Below are 26,438 nucleotides of genomic sequence, written 5' to 3'. Positions count from 1 at the left end.
CTTACCCAAAAAAAAAAAAAAAAAGGTTTGGAAATTTTCTGCTTGATTTTGGAATCTCACACTGACTAAAAGAATAATAAGGAGATACATTAATTCCTATTATGAGTGTTAATTCTAAATAAACAAGAAAAATATGTAAGGAAGTGCAATTGTCCCTATAAATAGAGTTGTGGTATAGCCTTTGTGGTGTGTGAGAGTTAGAAGACAAAGTATTGTCTAGAGAGAGGATTAGAAGACTAAATTTTGTCTTATGTGAAAGTTCAAATAGCGTTGAAAACACAATGAACGTTTAGACCCCAAAATAATAAATTACCAATTCAAGCTTTATATCAAACAATGTATGTGTGGAAAATGATAATAAACTTATAACAGAATTGATAAGCAATCTAAACCATAAATAATCACAATCACAGCAGTAATTAAATGGTAAAGATAAAGGGAAGAGAGATGCAAACACAAGGACAACACACGATGTGTTATCGAAGAGGAAGTTGAAGCTCTCGGCGTAAAACCTCTTCACCGCCTTCCAAACGGTCAATAATCCACTAGAAAATGAAGTTGGGATACATGAACAGTAATAGACCCTCCAAACCTAATCTACCCAGGTACCTAAGCCCTCCAAGCTTCTTGCTCCAATGAGGTTGTGCCGAACCTTTTTTTTTTCTCTAGCTTACCGGATTCCACTATAAACCATAACATCAACTAATAATCATTGGCCTCTTCCAGACTGTTTCTCTTAGCATCAAAAGAACCTTCTCACAGACGTGGGTATGGTGAGAAAAGAATTTGATCAAGAACCTCTCAAAGATGTATCAATGGAGAGGAAGAGAGTTGAGAAATTTGAAGAGTCTCTTAGGTGAAGATTGTGGATGAGGCAATCTTGTTTTTCTCTAGGGTTTCTTTTTCAAAATTCTCTTAAGAAAATCTCTACATTTCGTGGGAATAAGAGAATATTTATACTAGGGTGAGATAGGAATGTGAAACATCAGGTTTTTCAAAATAGAGTTGGTTAGTGGCTTGGCCTCGCGACTTGGCTGAGTCGCGAGTTCAAGCCGTGAGCTAACAGAACGGCCAGGATGGACTTTTTGTCTTGTAGTGCTCCAACTGGCGCGATTGTTCACCTTATCGCATGCTTCACTCGTGTGTTGAATTTGGCGGCTTGCCAGTTGCGAGTCACCTGCGAGTCTTAGGCGCGAAGCCTTGCTTTCTTGCATTTTCTTGAGCATTTCTTCACATTCTTTCACTCACTACCTTTACATGAATCCCACCTAAATACAAGGTTTCTAAGTGCTGAAATACAAGCAAATTGGCACGGAATGAAGTCAACAAGATGGTTGATTAAATTCAACCTTACATTATGTGTTAGTGTGACTACACATTGAGCGTATTGAAGATTTGGGTTAGCTTATATTTGTGAGATTTAGGAGTATTGTAAGTGTGGTTGTAATTTTTATCATTTATACTGGATTTTTTTTATTGGTGTCACCCATGGATATAGGCACAAAATTTGTTGATCCACGTTAAATTTTGTATCTTACTTTGCTCATTTTTTATTTATTTATTTTACATTTTTTTCATAACTAATTGGTATTAGAGCTATTGGTTTGGGATATGAATATGCCTAGCTCATAGGTGGAGTCCTTCGATGAGAAAAATAAAATTATTTTTTTGGAAAAGTAATGTCAAGGGCATCTGGGTGCAATAAGAAATGATAAAAGTGTTGCATGAGAAGTCGAAGAATGTTAGGATCAAATCCTAGAGTATTTGTCCAAGAGTGCTGAATGACAGTCATTTAGCCTGAAACGAAACTTAGGTTTTGACTTAAAGTGCCAATGAACCCATGGTGTTCAATTAAATTCCAAGCTCGATAGACATTTGATCTATCGATTTATACATTAACAGACTCTTGGAAGATTCTCAATTGATTGAGAATTGGGAAGTCGATTTTTTTCTTGACACGTTTAGTTTTAAGTTGGCTGATGAGGTGGGTTATTTTAACTCTAATTAATTAGAGAGAATATATAAATGTCCATTATGCACGACTTTTACAAGAGTTGTAGAGACATAAAAGTTAGTGCTATTCAGTGAGAAAACCCTAGCATGTACTTATCAAACCCAAGAGTTTAGAAGTATATTAATGAACACCATCTGGAGCTATGTCTGAAAGTATATTAATGTAGGTACACTTAGCGCTTGGTAAGTCAGGAGCAAAGGTTGTAGTATATAATTCCAAATCCAACTTCTGAAGCAACAAGCAACAGATTGAGCGCGCTAGCGCGAAAGCCGTTGCGCGTTAGCGCATCCGTTTTCTTGCCGGGATATCCGGTTCTCTTTTCATAGGTTTCCTAATCAAAAAGCCCTCTTCTAGCAAACTAACAACTCTAGTTTATATTGAAAGGAAATGGGCTAGCCAAACCTGACAATAACAGGTGAGAATGATTACGCGATTGCTCTTCAAAGAAGACAGGATTCACACCTTCCTTCAAGTAGACAGGCAAGTCTGACGTGCTAGCTCAATCTTGTTCATTCTTTGCTAAAGAAATGGGGTTTTTCTCATTACTTTTGCCAGGTGGAACATTAGGTTCCCTTTCTCGTTTTCTGGTTAGGAAATAGCTTCCTCAGCGATCTGCCTCATTGCAGGAGGAAGGAACCAGAACAACCACTGAAAGGAAGCCTAATGGTATGATTTCAGACCATAGCGATATCGAATATCACTTACATTATTTTATGATCTGAAGGACACAGAAAAAAGACGGAATGTCTTAAGTAAAATAGAGAGCTGGTCTTTAAAAAAAAAGAAAGACGATTCTTGTTTTCAATACAGAAAGAGGAAGAATTGCAGGAAATCGTTCGATAACACTTCTTCCTATTTCTCAATGATATCCGACAATCAAAACAATTCCCACGAAACTCTTTCATTTCATAGAAGTTTATTCTTATTCTTACAAAGCAAATAGCATTTCCTATTGATTTGTCCCCTGGACTAGACCTATTCTGATTCTTAATTATCCATCGCTACACTGTTCCCAAGGACTAGAAAAATCGAAATAGCGAAATTCTTGGGTCATCTCAATGGGTTCAGAAACCACACGTTTTTCTGGATCATCATAGCGTACTTCCACATATCCACTTAGAGGAAGGTCTTTTCGTAATGGATGACCCTCGAAACCATAATCTATTGATATACGGCATAGATCTGGATGATTGATAAAAGAAACACCAAACATATCCCAAACTTCTCGCTCCCACCGGCCGGCTGATGGAAATAGACTGACTACCGGAGATATTCGTGTTACTTCGTCTGCACTGGTTTGTACATGAATGCGTGAGTTATACTGAGTACTTAGTAAATTATAGACCACTTCAAATCTTCATTTTTGAGAGGGATAATCAACTTTGCAAATATCGATCGAAACTTGAACCCTTGTATAGGTATGTAATTTAAGAAATCACAACAATTGAAATGGGTAGTCCGTATTGGTATCAGATCTATTCCCATGTTCTGATCTTTCCATTTGTTTTACCCATTTCTTGGGGAAAGTCTCCCAACTATATTTGAAAATGGATTGGTTATCCATAAAGATAAAGAAAGCTTTCTTGTAGTTCCGCTTCTTGCTCTAAAAATGAAGAAAGGCTTGTCAGAAATCGCCGGTTGGGTTGGTCCAACCAAGAAAGGCATGGGAGTCTTTGGGCATTGTTTGGGCCGAGTTAAGTAAAGACTGGCTACCTATAAAGATTCCTCACTGCACACTTTCTATATATATATATATATATCTGTCTCCATCCAATCAAAGACGTCCATAGCAGCCTCTGCCTTCTTTTCTGAAGTGGCTTTCTCGATACGAAAGAGAAGGCCTAGCCTACATACATATATATACAAATAGCATTACATTAGCTGTTGCTTGCTGTATCTTATTGATGCAGCAAGGGAGGGTCAGAATGTACCGCTTTTCAGATGCAAATAGGTGCCCCTTTGGTTGCTCCTCTTATTCCATTACCGATTGCTTCTAGTGGCAGATAATAGGAAAACCTCTCTCGTGGCCCTTGCTCGTCCTAAAAAAGCCTTTTCCAAGGCCTCTTTCCTATGAAGCCTTGGCAAGTAGTTTCCTACCAAAAACTCTTAATCAAGCCCTCACACCCCTACTAGGTTAAACCCCATTTTCCCAAACCTATACCTCTAAAAAAATGGGGCATCCTCTTATCTTGTTCGTATTCTAGTTTAAAACTCTTTTGATAGGTAGGTTCCTATCCTTTATCTATCAGTAAATGGATGGAATTCACTCGTTAGAATCAATATATGGAACTACGTAAAATCAGGCCATGCTCGTTGCATTTGAAAAGACATTTTTTTGGTATTGATGCTGCCACAGTGTAGATCAAGGCTGAAGCCATAGAACCATCCTAGGGTTTGCTATGGAGATCAAATCTTAATGAGGTTATTGAATTTTCATTGGGATTGGTGGTTAATCCCCATAGTAGTTTTTTGTGTGAATACGTTCATAGGCTTTCTACTTTGTAACCAATTGGAGTGTGCATGTGTTAGGTCTTTTTTGATTTGTTTTAGAATCATACATTGGCTAAAAGAATAATAAGGATGGTTAATTTGTACGAGGAGCTTTAGTCCCAAATTGGTAAGAAAAGAAGTAAGAAGGTATAATAGTTCCTATAAATAGAGTGGTAGTGTAGCTTTTGTGATGTGTGAGATTTAATTAGAAGACACAACTTTGTCTAGTGCAAGAGTTAAAAGACTAAATTTTGTCTTGTGTGTTAGTGTAGGAGCACCTTTGGATGTGTTGGAGATTTGGATGTGGTTGTAATTTTTATAAGGTCAGGTTAACAGGTACTCTTAGGAAAATTGTAACAAACAATTTTAAGAAAGTTTTTATATCACTTTTATGAAAAATTGAGAATGCTATCAAAATATTAATTGTTTTTTATTTTTTATTTTATTTTTTATGCTTTTCACAATACATTGATATAAGAGTTATTGTTTTGGGGCACCAAATGTTTTTTATTTTTTAATTTTTTTTAATTTTTAATTTTTATATTTTATGAACAAAAAAGGGGAGTGGGGGTGACCATTGTGACTCACCTCCTTGAGCTTGACCATAGGGGTATCTCCCATCGCTAGAGAATGTTAGATTGAGCTATAATTATTATGGCCGGGGGTAACCATAGATCTTACCTTAGCCCCACGAGAGAGCTAGAAGCTTGGGCTAGTTGCAGGCAGAATCCCATAGTTCACCCATTGAGACTCGAACATGGGACTTGGTGTTCCCGTGTTCACACCAAGACCGCTAGACCACCTCTCTCAGGACACCAAATGTATTGGGAAAAGAGATTAGTTTTTATTTATAAGAGCTTGTAATTGTGGTTATGTAGGATCTTTTTTTTGGTTGGTGTTATCCATAGATCTAGGTATAGACCAAACCCCGTTAGATTTTATATCTCTTTGCTTGCATTCTATTATTTTATTTTGTGTTTTCATAAGTTTACCAAATCATGCTAAGAGCTTTGTGGCTTAATTGACATTTCATGGTGTTTTCTATCAAGATATTTAGAATTTTTAAATTTCTCATCTTTCGTTATAACTACAAAAATTATTATATTTATTGATATTAAAAAAAAAAAGTTTACCAAATAAAAATAATGGCCGATCGATACATTGAGAGATGTCCATTTATAACATAAAAAGGCAAAGGACGAAGGAAATCAAATAATTAAAGCTAACCCCACAGCCTCAATGCAACATCCGAAAAGATGCCCTTTTGTGGTCCAGAGGTCTCCAATTTGAGACAACAATGATATCATACGCGTCAGGCTTTTAATTAAAAGGAGTTCAAAGAACTATCCTTACATTTGACAGTTCAGATCTTACATGTAGAAAAAAAGCCCACCTTCCATCATGGTCACAAACATTAGCCCATGCATAATATATTGTTGTGTGTGTGATTGATGGTGCTAGACTGCTTTTTTATCCTTCAAATAAATGGTGGGCTCTCATGTTTTCATTGCCACTTGCATTCATCGTCTTCTTGCATCCACATTTTTCCTTCTGTTTGGTTCTGCACAAATATCTATTCCAAACATTAAGTTTTTGGTTTGTAGCTTCGAATGTGATACTACACGTGATGAAAGGGCCGAAAAAGAAGGTCTCAACACCCTTTTTCCATTGCTACTTCAACATCTCTCTGCAGGTCAAATCATCTTGGAGTACAACTGCAGGAGGATTCTAGATACTAGATAGAATTACATATGGGTATGGGATACATCATACATCTGTGGAAACAAGTAGAATGTGAAAGTTACTAATCTCCAACAACATTTGACATGTTCTAAAATGTGCGTGATATTTATTAGAATTACCAAAGGATGTCTCTCATAATCTATTCACAAAATTTAGAGTAATTTTAATTTTTGGAGCTTCAAATTTTAAAAAGGTTCATGTTCAATTTTAGTCACTTAAATATGTGGTCGCCTCGATTTGATCCCTAAAAAATGGGGTACCTTAGTCTATGTTAGTCACCTAAGTAGAAGAATAGAAGGGGACCAAATTGTTCAATATTTTTTTAATAAAGTTTTTGGAACCAAAATCGAATGTTTCAGAATTAGGAGACTAAAATCAAACAGACTCTTTTTGAGAGACAAAAAAAATGAAATTAGCCTAAAAAAAAAAAAGAAGAACATTCATTTCTAACAGCATTTGTTGAATTTGTAAGTTGGAAAGTGGTTTTCAATTTTACAAAGTTTGAAGTGTATTTTTTTGATGGAATCAAATAAATAAATATTAGTCACTAAAAAGGAAAAAAAAAAAAAAATCTTATTTGCAAACTGGTTTTGAAAATTGGCAACCCTCTTGTTCAAAGTTTTAAATTTATTTTATTTTAGTGTCCTTTTAAACCAATAAATACTTTCTTATTCATTTGAATATTTTAACTGCATTATACCTATAAATATTAGTCTAATAATAAAATACCTACCTTCAGGAATTTTCCATTGGCAGAAAAGATTTATAAAGCTGCGCACCTAAGTTCTGTTCGTCTGAAATGAACTTCAATTCAACATGGGCACCTGGTTTTAAATTGATTTTTGGTCGACAAGAACTTGAATTTTAAAATGTGGATGAATGAATATAGCTGACACACATGGAAAAAAATATTATTATATGGAAGCACCAAAATTTTAAAAAAGTGATGTTAGGAATATTGCAAAATATTTACAAACTAATGTATTATCAGCTACAAAAAGAATAGTTTAGACATTCATATATAAGGTAGTTAAAATTCATCAATCATATTCATTATTACATCTGTAAAAATTATGAAATAAAATTTGTTATATCTTTAGCATTTCTTATATTTATAAAAAAAAGCAGTAAGAAAATGATGAATGTCCGCATCTAAACAAGCTTTGGTTAGAGGGACATGATCACTCTATTTCTATCCATTTGGTCCACACATGAGTATCCATATGTTGCAGGGAAAGGAAGGATGATGTTTGTATGAAAGGGCAAAGTGGGAGGCCCAAGACAGGAGTTCTCTCAGAGGCAACGTCGTATTCAAGCCACCTAATGGGAAAGAGATGAGGAACAAGGAGATAGTGACCCTTCGCTTCTGCCACAACAGACAATTAACCAACGCTGCTAGAGAGAGAGAGAGAGAGAGAGAGAGAGAGAGATTAGAAGGAAATAAGACACCATGATGAGCCATGCCACATTATACCAATTGCTTCTTGGAAGAGAATTAGGGTTTTTTTCACGATAGTGACATTTTTGTTGGTGGGCTAGAATTAGACTTGGACTATTATGCATAAGCCAAAAGTGGCCATTAGATGCAGCCAACGACATTTACAAGTGCATCTCACCTTAACTCAGAAAGCTATGATAGGTTTTAGTCTACACATATTATATCAATCTATCACTCACCCATTCATGTCACGATTATGAGATGTGAGACTTACTGTTTAAATAATTACATCACTTCACTCACATTTGAAACTTCCATATCTCAGGTTTTAAATAACATCATGCTCACAGGACATGAAGACAAGAATCATGATCTAACATTTAATCCGTCTCCCTTGCATATTCTTTTGAATTCAATGGGCTGTGGAGTTTGTGGATTAGTATCTTTAGAAAAGATATTACATAGGTCAGGGGGGAAAAAAAAACCCCTTAAATACGTATTTAATGTTACATTATTTAAATAACATAAAAATCATATAAAGTGAATGAGATCTTTCTATATATTTCACTTGAAATAGAGAGAATAATAGACAAAGGTGATCAAATTAAGGTTTTTTTCCCTTCAGTTTTTGTATTTGATGGATTTAAAAGTACATTCTTAAAGCATAGTCACTATTCTTGATTGAGCAAAATTTTGCTTATGTACAGTTTCTTAAATATTATACCTTAAATTTCTCAATTACATTTACATACATAATTGCATTAAATTTAATTGTTTTAAAAATAATTTAGCATATCATGTATATCACATTTAGCACAAGTTGATTCGTGATTGACTAAAATCAAGGAACATTAATTGTCATTGATTTTAGTCCAATCAAGGGATTCTCTTAGATCAAATTTTAGTTAAATTTAATAACAGAATAGTAAAAATATTCTGTTATTTTTAGTCCAATCCCTTGATTTTAGTCCAATCAAGGGATTCTCTTTGTTAAACTAGTTATGAATAGTAAAAATAACAGAATATAGTACTACGAGCATTTCAATATGGATGTAAGTCATCAAGCCTAATCATGTAATTCTTCTTACTTCTATTCTCTCTTGATCTTTTCTTTTAACATTGTATCAAAGTCAATTTTATGTGGAATTCAATTGATTTCAAGCAACCAACTGCCAACCATCATTTGAGCTAAGTCATTGATTGCTTTTTGTTAGGGTCATATTTTCTATGTATTAACTTATCATTTGACAAAAGTGGGGTTTAACATATCAACAAGTATGTGAAGTTTAATTTACAAGTCGTATCATTAAAGGCTTAAAAATTGAACCTTGAAATAAGTGAAGAAAAGCTGATGCAGTGAAGCTTGACACTAGCATCTATTGAGACTGAATGAAGGATTCTTGACACAAGCTCGATACCTCTCGATCTATCAAGCTCTGCGATTTCAGAATTCTCAGATTTGAATTGCTAGATTTCGTTTACTAAACCTTTAGATCATATAAAAGCTTTATTTTAAAGTTATCAAACACACAGAGATTTAATTAGAGAACTTATGCACTCTGTGAGAAGTTACTGCATTTTTGTGCGCTTTAGGATTTTGTAACAAAGTGCTTCCAGATCTTCAATGTGCTTTGAAGTGAATAACTTTGCATCTAACAACAATCAATCAGTTGTTTGGAATTAGTCACGTACTGAGGTCCGTGTAAAAGAAGAAATCTTTACAAGATCAAATCTAATTGGGGATTGGACTAAAAGTTTAACTGTAAGTTGGTATTTTGAGATAGTTCAGGGTAGTAGTAAGATTCTTTATACTTGTAACCGCTTATTCTTAATTAGTGGATTTTTAGGAGTAGTAACCGAAAAATTACCCAGTGAGATTTTTGCCTTGCGAGAAGTTTTCTCCATTTGTCAACAAATCACTATGTTATTTAATTTTCACTGCACTTAGTTTATTTGGTGATTTATTGATGCCTCCACGATTTTCATGTAATTTGACCTAGTTAATTAATTTTGATAATTGAATTAATTAACGGGGTCAATCTAGAACCCAACACTTTTGATCGTTGTTGACTGCTGTTGTCCATCCATTGTTTTACTCTGAGCATGCCCACTTTGTTTTATGCATAGATTTCAATTTTGGGGATTTATTTTTGCATTTGAGGCTCTCAAGTCACATAATTTGGTCAATCACTCATTCTTTTGGGTTTAATCTATGTGAAATTCACCAACTCACTAATGTGCTCCATCATGACATAAACCTTTGCCAATATTCCTCAAGCCACTTATGTGGTCGTCCGTCGGCCATATCAACCATTTTTAAAAAAAAAATTTTAATTTAATTTTTTTTTAAAATATTTATAACTGGTGTAGTTGTTCTGAGGCCCTTCTAGCCATCTTTCGACATTCATATGTTGTTGTTTGCTACATTTGTCAATATTTTGCAAGATTCATTCCACATTATGCCTGTCATTATACATCTCATTCATTTGCTAATGGTCATCTTCAAGGTATCTTCACAAGTTTACATTTTAAACTAAAGGTATCATCAAGCTTCCACCTTGGATTTGAGGGGGATGTTAGTGTATTGTGCAAATCACATTTAACACACGTTGATATACTTTACTCACTAAATTTAAGGAACACTAATTGTCATTGATTTTACTCCAATAAAAGGATTTTCTTGATTCAAATTTAGTTCCCATATTTGGAATTAGGGTCACTTTAAAACAACAATTTTGAATGGTAAAAATGTAGTCACTAAGGGTACGTTTGGTACACTGAATGTAGATTACATTAGGAATAGTAATCTTTATTACTGGGAGTAGAAGACATTGTAATGGAATAACTGTTACTATTCATAAGCTTGATTGTTACATATGAAAAACTTGTAAAAGATGATGTATAAGGAAACTTTATATTTTTGGAAATATATTAATTTTAAAACTTATTATATATACTAAGGAATAGCTATTACATTTATTTTAAAGAGGAATAGCTATTCTTCAATTTAAAGAATAGTTATTCTAATGTAATAACTAATCCATGTAATAAAGATGCAACCAAATGACCGAATTGATGTTGCACATGAATAATTATTCCATTACAAGAGCTATTACAGCGTACCAAACGTATCCTAAGGGTTTCTGATGTTTCACTCTCTAGTCTCTCCTTCTCTCTTTACATCTTTTATTTTTCTTCATTTTTATTTTAAAACAAAGATAACACTATTTGTGTTTGCATTGATCAATGCGGTTATGTGTTTGAACTTAATTGGAGAACTTTAGATACAATACCTAAGAAAGTGTAACTAGTTTTTGCACTTCTTAGTTTATATATATCTCATTCTTCAAACATTTTCATAGGTAATTAAACTATACATAACCATATATATTACATTAATTATTAATTCTGTTTATATAATTATATGATATGTAACTAAATACGTGACATTTGAACCACATAAATGTGACACAACAAAAGATAATATTATCATTGAGCTATTGCTTGAACCCCTATCTATTGCATATCTAATCAAAAGACATTGAAACTTTAAGAGACATTATTCCATAAACTTGGTGTAGTACCTTTCTTTCCCACATAATTGTAGGTCTTACATATATAATCCACATGTAAGGTCCATCTTTATGTGAGAAAAATATGTAGTATAACAGATATATTGAATTATTTCACAAAATTTTAAGTTATAAAATAAAATTTTTGAAGCTTAACTGTCACCTCTTATTTATTATTTTCAACAAAGACTTCTAAGATTCAAATTCTCATAAATGTCAAATTATTAAAAAATTAGACCCCCCCCTCAAAAAAAAAAAAAAAAAAAAAAAAAAAAAGCTATAAGCAAATTTTGTTAATTGCTTTAACCGCCCGCGAACATTTTTTTTTTTAAGAAAAATAAAACTTAAAAGGTCTTGCATGTGAAGACCAATTTTTTGAGCCATTAACGTACCGACACACCTTAATTAATAATAAGAATTTTCAAGTCCAATCAGGCAACTTAATGCAAACTGTTTGAAAATTAAGTCTAAGCCGCTTTCATGACTTTCCACTATTAACTTCGTTTCATTATCCAATTGCACCACTAGAAAAGCAACTGCAAGAATTAAACAACTCATAATTAATGAAGAAAGGCATGTGTAGGTCGGGGACAAATAAAAAACTGGTATAATTAAATTAAGAGATCTTTTAAACCTCCAAATGTGGAATATAAGGAAACATATGGTATATAGATTATAGAGCATTATTGTAAACGCAAGTGAAATACACAAGACATGAAGTTGGCTCTGAATTTCTTAGAAATGTGTCGTGTATATTTTGACTTGCAGCAACTTGAGTTGCATCCCAAGGAAATCGAAAGAGATAATGATTATCTTTGTGAAACATAGGCTATAATTACGGTGGATTAATGCTTGTACTTTTTGGGATTTTTCTTATCAGTTATAGAAAATGTAATTTGGATTAAACTCAATGAGCTGCTCATGTCATGTACATGTATATGTTATATATACACCAATTGAAACATGATCAAAATAAAGGTTGGGGGGGCAGGGGTGCCATATCTATCTTTAGAGTCATGATACGTCGCACATGATGTTGCCACATGATGAGGCAAAGCTAAGGGTAAGTGCTTGAGTTCACATCAGATAATTTTCTACTTTATGAAAGGGCACATATATAACTGGTGCAGTTGCATTGAACCCAATACGGTCCCCTCCCAATGTAAGTAACAACACAATACAACCCTCTCTGCGACTGTGACTTTAATGGCAAATGACAAAGAAAGGGTGTTTTGGTTTTGCAATTGCATAGAATGGAAGGAAGGGTGTGGGGTGGTGGCTGTTGTTGTTGTTGTTGTCGTTAGGGTTAAGGAGATGTGGGTTTTTAATAGGGCATGTTGGTTTTAATGGGGCCCACTTTGAGATGGGTGCATCTATCATAAATGATAAACTATATACACCAAAAAAAAAAAAAATGACAAATTTTCGTATTTATTGATGTGATTGATTGTTAATGATAAGTAAAAAAAAATGATGTTACTATGCGGCATATAAAAATCTGTAAAAACTTCTTAATTCAACTGTGATAAAAAATGTTATGAATTTTTTTTTTTTTTTTTGGTATATGTAGCCTTTTTTGTTATGAAAGGGTCTATTGCATTTATTCCATTTTATTTTATATATACATATCAGAAAACTAAATCTATATATATAAAAAAAAAAGAGAGAGAAAATGTGGAAATGGGTCTCTGCTGAAGTGGTCTAAGAAAAGCTCATAATCTTAATGACAAAGTCCAATAAATTATGTGAGAGAGAGAGAGAGAGAGAGAGAGAGAGAGAGAGAGAGAGAGAGAGCAGTTATGGGGGTTCCTTAGAATTTCCTCATTTGCCTATCAAAAGATTGCCAGCAGCTCTAAATCTCAAATTCTTCTTCACGATGTAATCGATGAAATATATCACTAAAGATGAAGATCCAAACTGACATGGTCTGTCACGCTCGCTTTGGATTCATAAACATACCTGCTTTGTGAAGTAGAGCCACCAACCTGCGAGTGTGAAGGCTTTAACTCATCACCAGCAAACAGTGGCAAAGGGTGCATCGAGTTCCGAGTAGTAGGGTTACTACTTTGGACAGTTGGGATTCTCCACAAAGGTAAAGGACTCCCATTTATAGGTGCAGGCTGAGAATACGAGCTAGTGTGGCTTCCATAATACCTGGCTGTGTTAGAATTATTAGTGTTCCATGAAGGGTAAGTCATAGGTGGCATTGGAGAAGAGCCAAGCCGGTGGTAATTCATGAGGCCATAGACGTGTGCATCAGAGAGACTACTATGCACCATAGCTGACTGAAGGTGTGCTCTTTTTGCGTGTTGACGTTCCCTTTTATGTGCGTTTTGGTGACCCCCTAAGGCTTGAGAGGTAGGGAAGTTTCGACAACAGTAATGGCACTCGAATCTCCGGTTGCTCTCACCGTTTTCACTGTTGTTGTTGGTGCTATTGTTGTTGTCTTTTGCAATATCATCGCATGCGTTGAGCTCAGCTGACTCGGACTCATCTGTGGTGGAAGCTGGGATGTTGTTGTCACTGCCAAACTCTATGCCAAAAAGCCTAATGCTTTTTTCTTTAACTGGTGCTGGTCGAATGAAAGGGAGCTGAGAGAATGATTCAACGTTCATGAAGTCATGGGTTTCTCTCTCACTCGTCTTGTCCATGAGGAGAAGAAGAAGATGAACACAGATTCAGAGAGAGAGAGAGAGAAATAGAGATATAGGTAGAAAAAAATGGGTGAAGCAATTAGTACTGCTACCTCGGCTGAGAGAGGTTTGGTATTGAAAGATTGTATTGTGTGTGGTGGGACCTATAAAGGGGAGGAGGGCGGAGAGGTCTGATTTTTAGACAATTGGGGCTGACCCATCTGAGAGTGAAGCCTGACAAAGCCCTCAAGTAATTTTTTGAGAGTGGCTTCGGCTCCTCTCAAACTCAAAGTACCACCTTTGCCTCCTTTCACTCAGTTTTCCTTTGATATGGAAAGTTCTTCACACAACTAAACCCTCCAAGTTTTGATAATTTTGTATCTTCCCCATGTCACTACAAAAGAGGGGTTTTTTTTTTTTTTTAAGCTTCTCTACACGCACCAGGTAATTATAGTGAAGAATTCATTGGATATAACGTCTCCAAGTTAGTGGTTAAAAATTTCAAACCTAATGCTTTATACATCTCATAAAACCTTAGAAATTATTAAGTCAAACTTATTATGGTCCAAAAGAGGATGAGTTAGTAGTGCGACATTTGTCGGTAAATATTTCTTATGTCATAAATCCTAAGGGTCTGTTTGGTATATGTGTTTAAAAACTGAAAATTGTTGTTTAGAAACATTTGTAGAAATACATGTGGGTGAAAAAAATATGAAAATACATGAAATATTTTTAAAAAACTAAAAATGATTGTTTGAAAACACAAACCAAACACCTCCAAAATTTACTACGCTTCAAACCTCCTCCAAAAGAAAAGCATATATCAAATTATCAATAAACGGCATCATCGTTGATGTATTACAACGTTTTACTGATAATGCCATAAAGTTAATTGGCGATGTACTATAATATTTACAAAATTTACTATGGTTGTTGTTTTAGTACACCAAATAAGGACATGCTAAGCCAGTGGCAGGCCTACATCAATTGCTCTGCTATTCTAGTGGGCCTCCATTACGAACATGATAATTACGTACCATGAAAAATAAAAATAAAAAGAGAAGACAACGTGCATTTTAATTACTTGTTAGCGCAACATACTTAATGTATAAATATCTAATTGATTAGAAGTGAACAAAATTTCAGTTCTGTGGCCTAGTACTAGTACTTTTTTCTATTTTGAGAGTTACGATGTCTTTTTAGCTATTGGTAGAAACTAGATCTGGAGTGACTTTGATTGTTACAATATTTATTTGAATTTTTATTAATTAATTGATGCCAAGGCTTCTATTTCAACAACAACAAAAAATTAAATGCCAAAGTTTTAGTATGCTAAGAAATAGGTTCATATTAAATATATTGCTATCCTAACATTTTCAAATTATCAATGCAGATTTTACTTCTTTTTAATGGTGCATAACACATGCTTCCTCTAGTTATCAGTATGATGCCAACGTACGTTACAATGTTATAACTGCAAGAAGTGACAGCTTACTGGAGTTTGAAAGACACAAGGTAGAAGGCAGTCATAAATTATATATGATCAAGCCAATACGTAATCATAATTGAAAGTTCTTTCACAAGTTGTATGGGCCCCGTCTCTTCTCATCACTTTTCTAATTTTGAATGCCATGAAATNTTAATTAGAAGGCAGTCATAAATTATATATGATCAAGCCAATACGTAATCATAATTGAAAGTTCTTTCACAAGTTGTATGGGCCCCGTCTCTTCTCATCCCTTTTCTAATTTTGAATGCCATGAAATTGGCTTCATTTTGAGTCCATATCAACAAAGGTTATATGTTCATAAAAAAAAACTAATGTTATATTATCACCTCTATGTTCATGTTCCTTAGGATCGTAGCAAGTTTTGTTAATGTATAATCAAGAATTTCTTTGCACAAATCATCACCTAAAGGTATGTAATGATTCATCATGTATGGATTCAAAAGCATGCTGAGAAGATATAGTGATTGGACCATAATGTAATAATTTTCCCCGACCCAAGAGAAAATTAAAGAAGTAATAAATTCCGTGGAGAAGAACTAAGAATAGCATAGATCATCAATTAATTGTTATAACTCAATACCACAGGTACACCATAAGGTTTTAAATTCCATTCTGTTCTGGCCAAGTTACAAACATAAAAAATAAAAATAAAAAAAATTTCACAATTTATTGATGTGGCAAATTATAATTGCTGCTCATCACTTTTACTACATAGTGCTAACTACTAACTTTAATTTTGTTATACGTTAATCTAAACTTTTTGTTAACAAATAAGGGTATCCAAACATTTTCGAGTATTTAACTATTCTCTTGGGTGTATGCTTTCATCCTGTTCCACACACACCAAGTTATTACAGGAAAATATCCCATGAGATGGTCCCAATATACTGATAAGAAATTTTGAACACAGGATCTCAAGGACATCATGAGGCCTTAGGAATCACTTATTGTTATGAAGAAAAAAAAATTGAAAATTTTGTTGTGTTGTCATTCATATTATTGTTCTTAAAACATTTAAAGATAAGCTTGTGTGTTTAATTACAGTATAAATAATTTCTTATTTTTTGAGAAGAAAATGATATTATGTTGTGAAGTGTTTTTGACATCTCTTATATATCTATCCATGCCTCTTAAGTCTTATCTATATCATTAAAAGTTAATGTCACGTTTATATTTATTTCAAAATTATTTTTTTATTGATTTGATAGAATTTTAACTTTAATATATGCTTCGTGATGATTGCTCTTTGTTATTAAATCAGGACACCAATTTGAACCTCATATTTCTTATTAGACAATAATAATAATAAAAATTACTAATTGAGCGAGTGGGTATAAACTTTACAATCAAATCAAGTAGAAAAATTCCTGAGATGATTCATGAATTTGAAATAAATCTATGGGAGTAAGGAGATGAATCCATTGCACTACATAAAAAAAAATGATTGTAAATAGAGACAAAAATCATTATGATTTTCTTTTTCCTAAAAAAAAATTTATCCACGAGGTGTCGTAGATAGTTGAGAAATATAATTTGTTTCAATTCGAGGAATGGAAATGGTATACATAGAAACACAGTATTTTACAATGTAAATAGGTTAAAAAATTATGATTGTGATCAAGTTTTGAATAAAAGAAAAGATCTTTATAGAGATAAAAATAAACTAAATAAATTAAAGTTCTTTCCTTGGTCCAATTTTCAATTAGAAGATTTATTCGCTATTGGCTTGAATTAAAATATCCGCTATTTCAAAATTAATAATACAAATAACATTGTCCCAAAATTAAAGACCCCTTATAGTAGGATCATTATTCGGTCGAAAGTGCTAAGGATAGCATAGTTTCATCACACTCTTTTTTCCCCGGCACATCTGTTTCTTACTGTGAATCTCTAATTGCATGTACGTGTATGCATCAGTCACCACTACGTTTTGTAAGTTGTACAAACTGAACAAAAAACAGAGAAATGACCCCAACTTCGGTGGTAAGTCTCTCTCTCTCTCTCCAGGACCAGAGTACTAATAGTTGGTGTTGGTTCTTTATAGCTTTGTTGGCTGTTTTATATCAGTTGCAGGGATTCTGCAATGTGGTCCTCAAAAAATGTTAACAGGAATAGGCTAGCACAAATGGGAAAGAGTGATCCCCCCCCCCCCCCCCTCTCTCAAACAAAGTCCTCTGAGTAACAAAGTACTATATACAACTTCTCTTTTTCTCTTTCATCCCTCTGCTTTGTTTGTTTCATTGTAATTACATTACATTTTCCATGTAGTGTAAAATTTCCAATAGTGACTTTTACGGCACAGACAAAAACTCAATCCATGCACGGTGAATGCTTAGAATTTACCTTTGCTTTTTTTTAATGCTTGTGTAATGTAAGACCCACCAGCAATAGATTCTTATTCTTATCGAATTGTAGATTTTTTTTTTAAGGAAAAAACTTGCAAAGCTCAGTTATCTATTTTTTGAAAACAAAGATATATACTTTTGTCACGTACAAAAGGGTGGGGGAGATTTATCATTTATGTGTAACATCCTAGTCTTTCCCTATTTCACTTCTTTCAAGAATTACACGGGCCAACTTTTTTTCTACTGTTTGTTGGCATAAAAAGTTTTATTCTACCTATTTGAGGTACTTTTTCTTTGTTGTTATTGTTTTCCATGGGGGGTATTTGAGTGCCTGTGAATTTTGTATTGCATGATTATTATCTAAAATAGTAATTTAATGATATTTTTGGTGTCTGCACCAAAACAGTCTGCTTTATTCGTGCATGCTTCACTCGTTTTGCAATTATTCTCGATCAGCCCCAACTGCCTCTCACTTGTTCATAATTCTACCTTTCTTTGCCGTCCCAGACAAGTCACTATCAGATTTTTTTTTTTTTTTTTTTTTTCCCTACTTTTTAATTTGACATCGTAATTTTAGTAAGAGTTAATATGTATATGAAATGAAAAAAAAAAAAATTAATTGTTTTGTAAATTTTTATGTCTTTGAATGTGGGACAGCATGTTGTTCATGTTAAGACTTGATGAAATCCTCACTTTTAATGGGGTTAATTAAGAAAGCATCATTAGGTTAACATTTGGAACCACTTTTCTTGGTTTCGGAAGCAGAAACTACACTAGTTTGTGCTCTTAAATGCAAGATAAGTGATTTGGAGTGCTAACGCTACAGTTTACCAATTGGTTAATTTCTTTGTTAAATTCCATTGAATTTTGTAAGAAAAAGATAAGAAAATACTTCTCTAGTGCAATCTATATCTCTTCCTTCAGTGTTTCACACGTGTGTGGAATACAAGGTATCATTTGGGTGAGCATGAAGTCTGCTTGTACACACGTGTGCATATATCTATTTATGTTGCTAGACAGGTGGGGTGGGAAGGGAGGTGGGATTCGTTTCAGTGCAACAGAGAGATAAGAAAGATCAGGTGATAAGGTTTGATGTCTCTTCTGCTTATGATGCAGAAAGATAATGATATTTCCATGGCATTTGCGGGTGGCATAGTTCCCAATCTTTAATGCATATTCTACCTTTGCTTCACACTTACTGTGAGCAAAACATTGAGTGTGTAAGAGTGAGAGAGATCTATATGTATGTTTTCCTACTAAAGTACAATTTTTGTCTTGCCTCTACTTAGAATAGTGCTGTTGATCTTCCTGCCATGAGGCCTAGGGCTGAGGAAGCAAAGTCAGTAATTGTAAGACCACTGTTCTTTTTTTTTTTTTTTTTTGTTCCTATTTTCAAATAAAAAATATGATTGTACTTAGTGTCATATTTTGTTCTTATGACCCAAGTTTGTGAAAAAGGGGAAGATTTATATTGTAGTAGGTTAATGGTAGACTAAAATTTCGTCACTTTATTATTAAAGGACCCACTACAGATACTCATTGGGGCATTCCTTAACATGTACCCCATCATGACTAATTTGTTGTTAATCTATAGTCGACCTGACAATATTTGAGACTAAAGCTGGGTTCTTGTCGGTGAATTAAATAAAAAGATATATTTGATGGAATTCCTAACAAGATCTCCATAAACCTACACCATCTGATATTGATCATATGGGGTTTAGAGTTGTGGGACCTTGGTTGTTATACAACATGTTGAAATTAACTGGTTGCGATGTAAGACACAACATGTTGGAGTAGCGGAATGAAAACAAGATTATTCAAAAATAAAGTGACATGTGTGATTACTAAGTTGATGAGGGTCTACAACTAGGAAGGCATGGGCCACGTCTCTGTGGCTGTTTCTAAACACAAATTTTCAACATTCAGAGGCAGCACCGCCAAAGCTTTCATGGCTTTAAAATGGCAAAACCGACCCTCGGAAAAGGATGTGTCTTCCTTTTCCCTCTAAAGGACTCGAACATATGAACATGGTAGTTAGACTGCCACCTTTATTTTTACATCTTTTGTACCTCTGCTTTTATGTGTTTGTTTGAGAGAGAGAGAGAGAGGGGGAGAGAGAGGTGTGTGTTGGCTTAGACTTAGGTGAGTAGAGTTTAGAGATTCTTCTCTAGGGAAGAAGAGGGCATTTTTCTCTCGGCAATAATTCAGTGATAGTTAGTACTTATGGATCTATCTACTTCTTTAATCTAACTGTTATTGTGGCAGCAGAGCTTGGTCAGAGTTTTGGATAATAATTGATACGGCTCAATGAATCCCTTACAAAATACGGATAAAGTAGTCAATTATAAAGAGTAAAACTTTTTCATTGACATTGATTTTGGGATATGTGTTCTGTCTCAACCATCTTTCAAGGAAAATGTGTTCTATAGTGTTTGAATACAGTGATCTTTTTTATTGCTATAGATCTTTTTCTCGTAGAAGTTGCCTGATTGAAGAGGAGAAAGCCCGAAACTTGGCATGTTCTGCACCTTTCTTAGGGAATGACATCAAGAATTTCATGTTTCCCAACATGAATTTCAACACATTAAAATAATAAAAAGAAGAATGATTTCCTGCTGAACTGGTAGAGCAAGTGTAAATTGCATGAATAAAAAAGTTAGCAATGTTAAGTCAGAAACCATAATGTTGTTCCAGTTCAAAGTACCTTCATGAATCTACGAGCACAAAGAGAGTCTGTGCCAGCTACTTGAAGCGTAATGAATCTACTTTTGCATTACAGTGTGTTCTTAGATGTTTTTTTTTTTTTTTTGGGGACTCTAATAACTGTGATATGCTTTCCTATAGTTGAGTCGCTATCATTGATATAAAAGGTCCTTCACCAGAATATATAAATAACTACCATGCCATTTCAATATAACTTGAAGGGATTTCGTTGTTAACAGAAAAGCAATTCCTAAATGCTGTATTACCACTTCAAAGTCGACCATTAATTTCAAATGATACATCTCAAAATTTTATTTTATTGTTATATATATTGGGTATAAGAAGTTTAAGAAACGTAAGAATACAAATTATTTCACAACTTCTTGCTAGAACTGTGATGTGACAGAGTATGAATAGTAGAAAAAAAAGAGTTGGTTTATGTATAAATGATAAACAATCATAAGCCGTTTTCCATATCAAAATTGTGACAAAAAAATTGTGAAATAATTTGTAGTAAAGAAATTTACTTTAAATTAACCATTGATACGATATGTCTAGCCTCCCTTCCTTACAATTTACTACTAACCATTACATGCAATGACAGAGCCACGTTAGTCATTGGGGGCATCACCCCCCCCACCCCCGAGAAAGTATACTATGTTTCGAGAATACCAACTCAGTATCTGTTTTGGTATTTCCTATCTAATAAATGAGTGACACTTGTTTTAAAAAACTACATCAGATTACTCCAATAAATTAATTATAATCCTCTATACTATCGGGAAGATAAATTAATCATTTATTGGAGTAGTCTGATGTGGTTTTTTGAAACAGGTGTCACTCATTTATTGGGTAGGAAATACCAAAATATATGCTGAGTTGGTATTATCGAAATATGGTATACTTTCTCCCCCCTCAACCCCCTAAAAAGTTTTGAATTTCTTTTACCATTAAATGCATTCTTTTGAAAGTTTTTGGTTTTTACAATTTGGGTATTCAAAAACTGACTTGGGCCCCCTAAAATTTTTGAGTTTATTTAAAAAAGAAACATTTGCGCGAGTTGGAACAAGAGTAATGCTATAGATATAAATCATTTTACAACATTTTTACAAAATATTGATGTGACCAACCCTTATTGGTTTTTATTTAGGCCTACCATTAATATCACTTTTTCATTTACCAATAATCACTCACCACATCAGCAGTTTATAGAATTTTTAGTAAAATAGTTTGTATCTCTAGCATTATTCTTAGAACAATACCTTTTGGGGGAAAAAAAATTAATTCAATTGTATTCTAGGTAGCCCCCTAAAATAAAAGAAAGCTTTTTAACACCCCCTACCCCCCCCCCCCCACCCCCCCCCCCAAAAAAAACTACATTTTTATAATTAGTTATTCATTTGTCATAGATATTATTTTCTTTATATAGACAAATATTATATATTATGCTTTGGTTTATCAAAAATAGAGAATTATTATTATTATTATTATTATTTTGGATATTTTTGTATATATTCAAAGAAAACTAGATAACTTTTGTATATTCCTTAGAATTTAGAATATATATATATATATATATCATTTGATAAATTTATATACAATATGTTGATGAGTTATAACTTATTTTCCAATTAAAAAATTTTAATTTTTATTTGTCATACACACATATTATAAATTTGTATGCATGTGTTTTAAGTATATTTTAATTGATTTACTAAAATCATAACTTGGCTCCACCACTGATTATTCGGGGAAAAGTAGGGGTGTCAATGTTCAACCTAACCCGCGAACACGACACGAACCCGACACGGGTTTTTTCGGGTTAGGGTTGGGCCTTAATGGGTTTGGGTCATAAACGGGTCAACTCGAAAGCGACACGATAAGAAACAGGTCATATACGGGTCAACCCGCGTAACTCGCAATAGACACGTTTGACACGCCAATTTATTTGTGTCAACCCGAAATGACTCACTTAACACAACCCGTTTAACTCATATAATAAATAAATATTTATTTTATTTTAGATTTGTCAAATATCTTTTATATCCAACATATATTTTAAATTAAAAAAAAAGTGTGTAATTATAAAAATTTACAAGAGATATAATTGGAAATTGAAACTTTACAGATCTTAGAACTACTAATACTTTTTTATTTTTCTTTTTTGGCATAGAACTTACACAAATGAAATTTGATGAGCTTGTGAAAGATGTTATGAATTTGGACATCAATAAAGAATCTATGGATGATAATCGTGGTCATAGTTAGGATTAGTCTACTGTTTGCTCAAATTCTTTCAATATTGATACTTAGCATTTGGCGAGTTCCAAGAATATTATATATTTGTTGAACTATGTTATTTTATTTTTTTGAAACTTTGTTATTTTGAATTTGGGTTGAAGTGTATGCACTTCTTTTGGAGTGTGAAGAACTTATTTCTAGATGAATGTTATATTTTTGTTGAACTATATTATTTTGAATGTGGGTTGAAGACTTGAAGTGTATGCACTACTTTTTGGGATGTAAAAAAAAATTATTTCTAGATGAATGTTATATTTAATATTATACATGTTGAAATGAGTTGTGTTACATTCGTGTTAACCCAACACGACTTGTTTATTAAGCGTGTTAAATGGGTTGGGTCAGGTCAACCCGCCTTATTAACAGGTCGGGTTAGGGTTAAAGGATCATGATACGATTATTAAATGGGTCGGGTTAGGGTTGAGTCATTTAGTCGAATACTTCTATCTTGACACGACACGAACCCGACACGCTAACCCGAATTGACACCCCTAGGGAAAAGTACTAAAACTATCTGAGTTAATCCAAAAACAAAATAGTTTGCACCACAGTAGGAAGATCCTGAAACTCCTCATAAGCCGGCACCAAATGATGCCAGATTAGCCTCAATAATTGCAACATTAGGAAGAAAACAATTCATGTAAAGAAGTCATAGGAATAGCTGTCTCTCATTGTCATTATTGTACCTAACATAGTTTAAGGCATTTTGGAATACGTCCATCGTTGGAAAACATCATACTTAACCCTGGCAACACGAAAACTTTAAATAAGGGTATGTGTTTTACAGAACTAATTACACAAAATGTATTATTTCCACTTTAAAGAAAGACTTCCATTGTGGACAGAACGACTTTTAGTAACCAAGAAGAAATAGATCATTTATTAAGAAATGAACAAAAAGTGTATCGTGAAGAAGACTTCATCAAGAAACCCCACAACCATCTTTAGTAGCACCTAGCAGTTAAAGTAATGTGATTTAACAGATACTAAAGGATCAAAAAATTTAGCGGGTCCCTGCAGAGATGATAATCAAGCAATGAGCAATTTCGTTTCTAATTCATGAACTTGCAAATAGTTAGGTGGAAAATTTGTTTCTAAACCAAATTCAGAATCTGTCTATCAACAGAGGCTTTAAACTTTTATCTAAATAATCCCCCAAATTGAAAAATGTTAAAAGTACTACAAATCATTTACAACTTGATATGATAATAAATATGATTGATGCTATTTTAACAACATAATAAATAAATCTTGAATTATTTTTTGTGATTAATTAGTGATTTGTGATACCTATATTGATATAGAAAAATATGCTGTACTTTGCAGGTTACTCCCCAATATATGTTACTTTGATGGCTATAAAATGAGCCAAGACGGCAAGTTGAGCATTTAGATGTTCAAAGCTTGATTCTGTACTTTTTTTTTTCCCTAGAGCTAACAACAGGCTCAATTTTTATATTCAAGTTTTGTTCATTAGTTTCTCAATAACTTAATGAGGTTGAGCTTGCTCATGAGTTCTACTAAGTTGGTTAAGTTTATTAACTTAGTGCAATTTTTACTTTCTTTTTTGAGAAACTAGTGCAATTTTTACTTAAGAAACCTATGTAATGATGCATGAAAATCAGTAGGCCAGAATACTTCGGGCTATAGTAATGGCTGTAGGTCCTGAAAAGGAAAAAAAGAACTGTCAAGGGTGACCAGTATGACCCAGCCAAGGACTCTCTGACGGTTAAGTCAGTTTTCTCTTTAAAACACAAGAATGAAAAACTGTGAATGGTAGAAAAACTTACCCTGAGTGAATAGGACTTGTTCCTTTTATAGAAAGTTAGAAATGAGTCTACTTGTTCGGATCCACCACAATCATGGGTGATATGGGTGGTTTATAGAGGAAATGGGAAATGTGGAGCAGATCATGGGGGATTCTCTCCAGTTTTTGTTGGAAAAATATATGTTTATATCATATACAAAACATACGCAGCGGAAAATTAGCAGATCTATTTTATTTGCAATTGATAATATGTATTATGTAAATTTTAGAATATAAGAACAAGAAAGCGTACCTTGGTGCAGTGAAATTCAAAATCAAAGATTAGAAGTATTGGAGAACACTTTTAATCCTCACTTTAATTCCACTTGATGTCCAAAAAGTGTGGTCTCTCAATCAATTTATATGTATGTGTTCAAGGGAGAATAAGAGAGTGTCCAACACTCATATACAAACCATTTTATTCACTTACAAAATTCTGTATATTTCTCTCCTTATAATTGATTATCTAATTGGACTAGCCTTTTGCGCTATTCCAATTGGGTTTTAGTATGTGGCTTAGAGTGGAACTAAAAGAGAACAAATAAGACACTAGCTCTAATGGACCTTGGGCTTTTCTGTTAAATCTTGACAAGCCCAAAGTTACTATTAATTATATTTAATACCAGTATATAAATATAATTACACTCTATGCTTTATTAATAAATTATATCCTAAGACTTTATTATACATACAATCTCTTCATAAAATATTCGTAGTAATACAAAGTAATAAATATTGACTGTCACTATACAGATTACAATATCTTAATCATTGAGTACTTGGTTTAATCCTTTAAATTATTCATCATATATTTATGAAATCCAATTTCATAAATATATACTTTAGTAACTCCTTACTAAAGTGGTTAGGCCTAACACTCTGAATAACCAAACCCTTTAAATTTATCTTAAGGGAATATTTTATATTTCCGTTAAGAGACTATGAATTCCATCTTGAGAATATATGTTCTATCAACACTAAATTGGCTGCTCAATATACTGAGATTTTGATCGTGACTTTAGATGTCACTCCTGATATATCAAAGCAACTTACACTTCATGATCAGGTCTATTATTCTCTCAGGATTAAGAGTTTATGTAAATAGAAGTCGTGAGATTTATTATTCTTGACAGTCGTTAGGAGAATAATAAATCTCACAGCGGTTCAGTTTAATATGTCTTAACTCTTAAAACATATCAACTAGAAGTCTCCAATTCTATGATAAACACAAATCATTTTAGTTGATATGTTATAGTATTCACAGATGAAATGTCTAATTTTATCACCGATTACGAACTAAAATTCTGAGTTTACAAAGAACTTGTGATTTATATCTTCTATGACTAAATCACATAAATTACATGCTATGCATCTCATAGACTAAATGATAATGCCCAAATATTCATGTTACCATTATTTTAGATAATAATAAAACAACTTTATTAATCACAACATTAAGTCATACATAATGTTATACATAGCATCATATAATAGGATTTAAGGACACTAATTCTAACATTTTTAGGAGTAGTGCATCACGATCTGATTACATGGAGCTTTACGAGAAGTTTTCTTGTAGAATTCACTAAGTATCTTTTGGTCATCCATGCCTTTGTGTCAGTCTTGGATGACCATCATGAGAAAGAATACTCGTCTATTAATGGACGAGCATTGGTCATATACATAATGCTATTGTTGGGCTTCTCTTTAAAGGTTTTCTGGATGCAATTAGGCTATAGATGTAATTTGACTGTTTGGACGACCACTATGGACGAATCATGTAAACTTGAGCCCCCATTAGTTGCCCCTTGTCCTTGTGTCGTCTATGTTATTGTTGGTTTGACCCATGGTGGCTTTCCATTGGTTATGGGTAATTTGA

General features: G+C 33.4%; 1 protein-coding gene and 1 pseudogene across 1 annotated transcript; both read right to left on the bottom strand.

The window, feature by feature from the left end:
• Positions 1-3,005: 3,005 nt before the first annotated feature.
• Positions 3,006-3,627, bottom strand: LOC136070672 (NADH dehydrogenase [ubiquinone] iron-sulfur protein 3-like; annotated as a pseudogene).
• A 9,428-nt stretch (positions 3,628-13,055) lies between these two features.
• LOC111998154 (zinc finger protein 8) lies at positions 13,056-14,246 on the bottom strand. Its single transcript, XM_024030256.2, has one exon. It carries the CDS (start codon positions 13,906-13,908, stop codon positions 13,156-13,158), a length of 753 nt encoding a protein of 250 aa, XP_023886024.1. The 5' UTR covers positions 13,909-14,246; the 3' UTR covers positions 13,056-13,155.
• Positions 14,247-26,438: the final 12,192 nt, after the last annotated feature.

The sequence above is a fragment of the Quercus suber genome, unplaced genomic scaffold (genome assembly GCF_002906115.3).
Source record: "Quercus suber isolate HL8 unplaced genomic scaffold, Cork oak 2.0 scaffold_251, whole genome shotgun sequence".
NCBI classification, from domain to species: domain Eukaryota; kingdom Viridiplantae; phylum Streptophyta; class Magnoliopsida; order Fagales; family Fagaceae; genus Quercus; species Quercus suber.
Note: the sequence above shows the minus strand (reverse complement) of the source record. Positions and strands in the feature narration are given on the sequence as shown.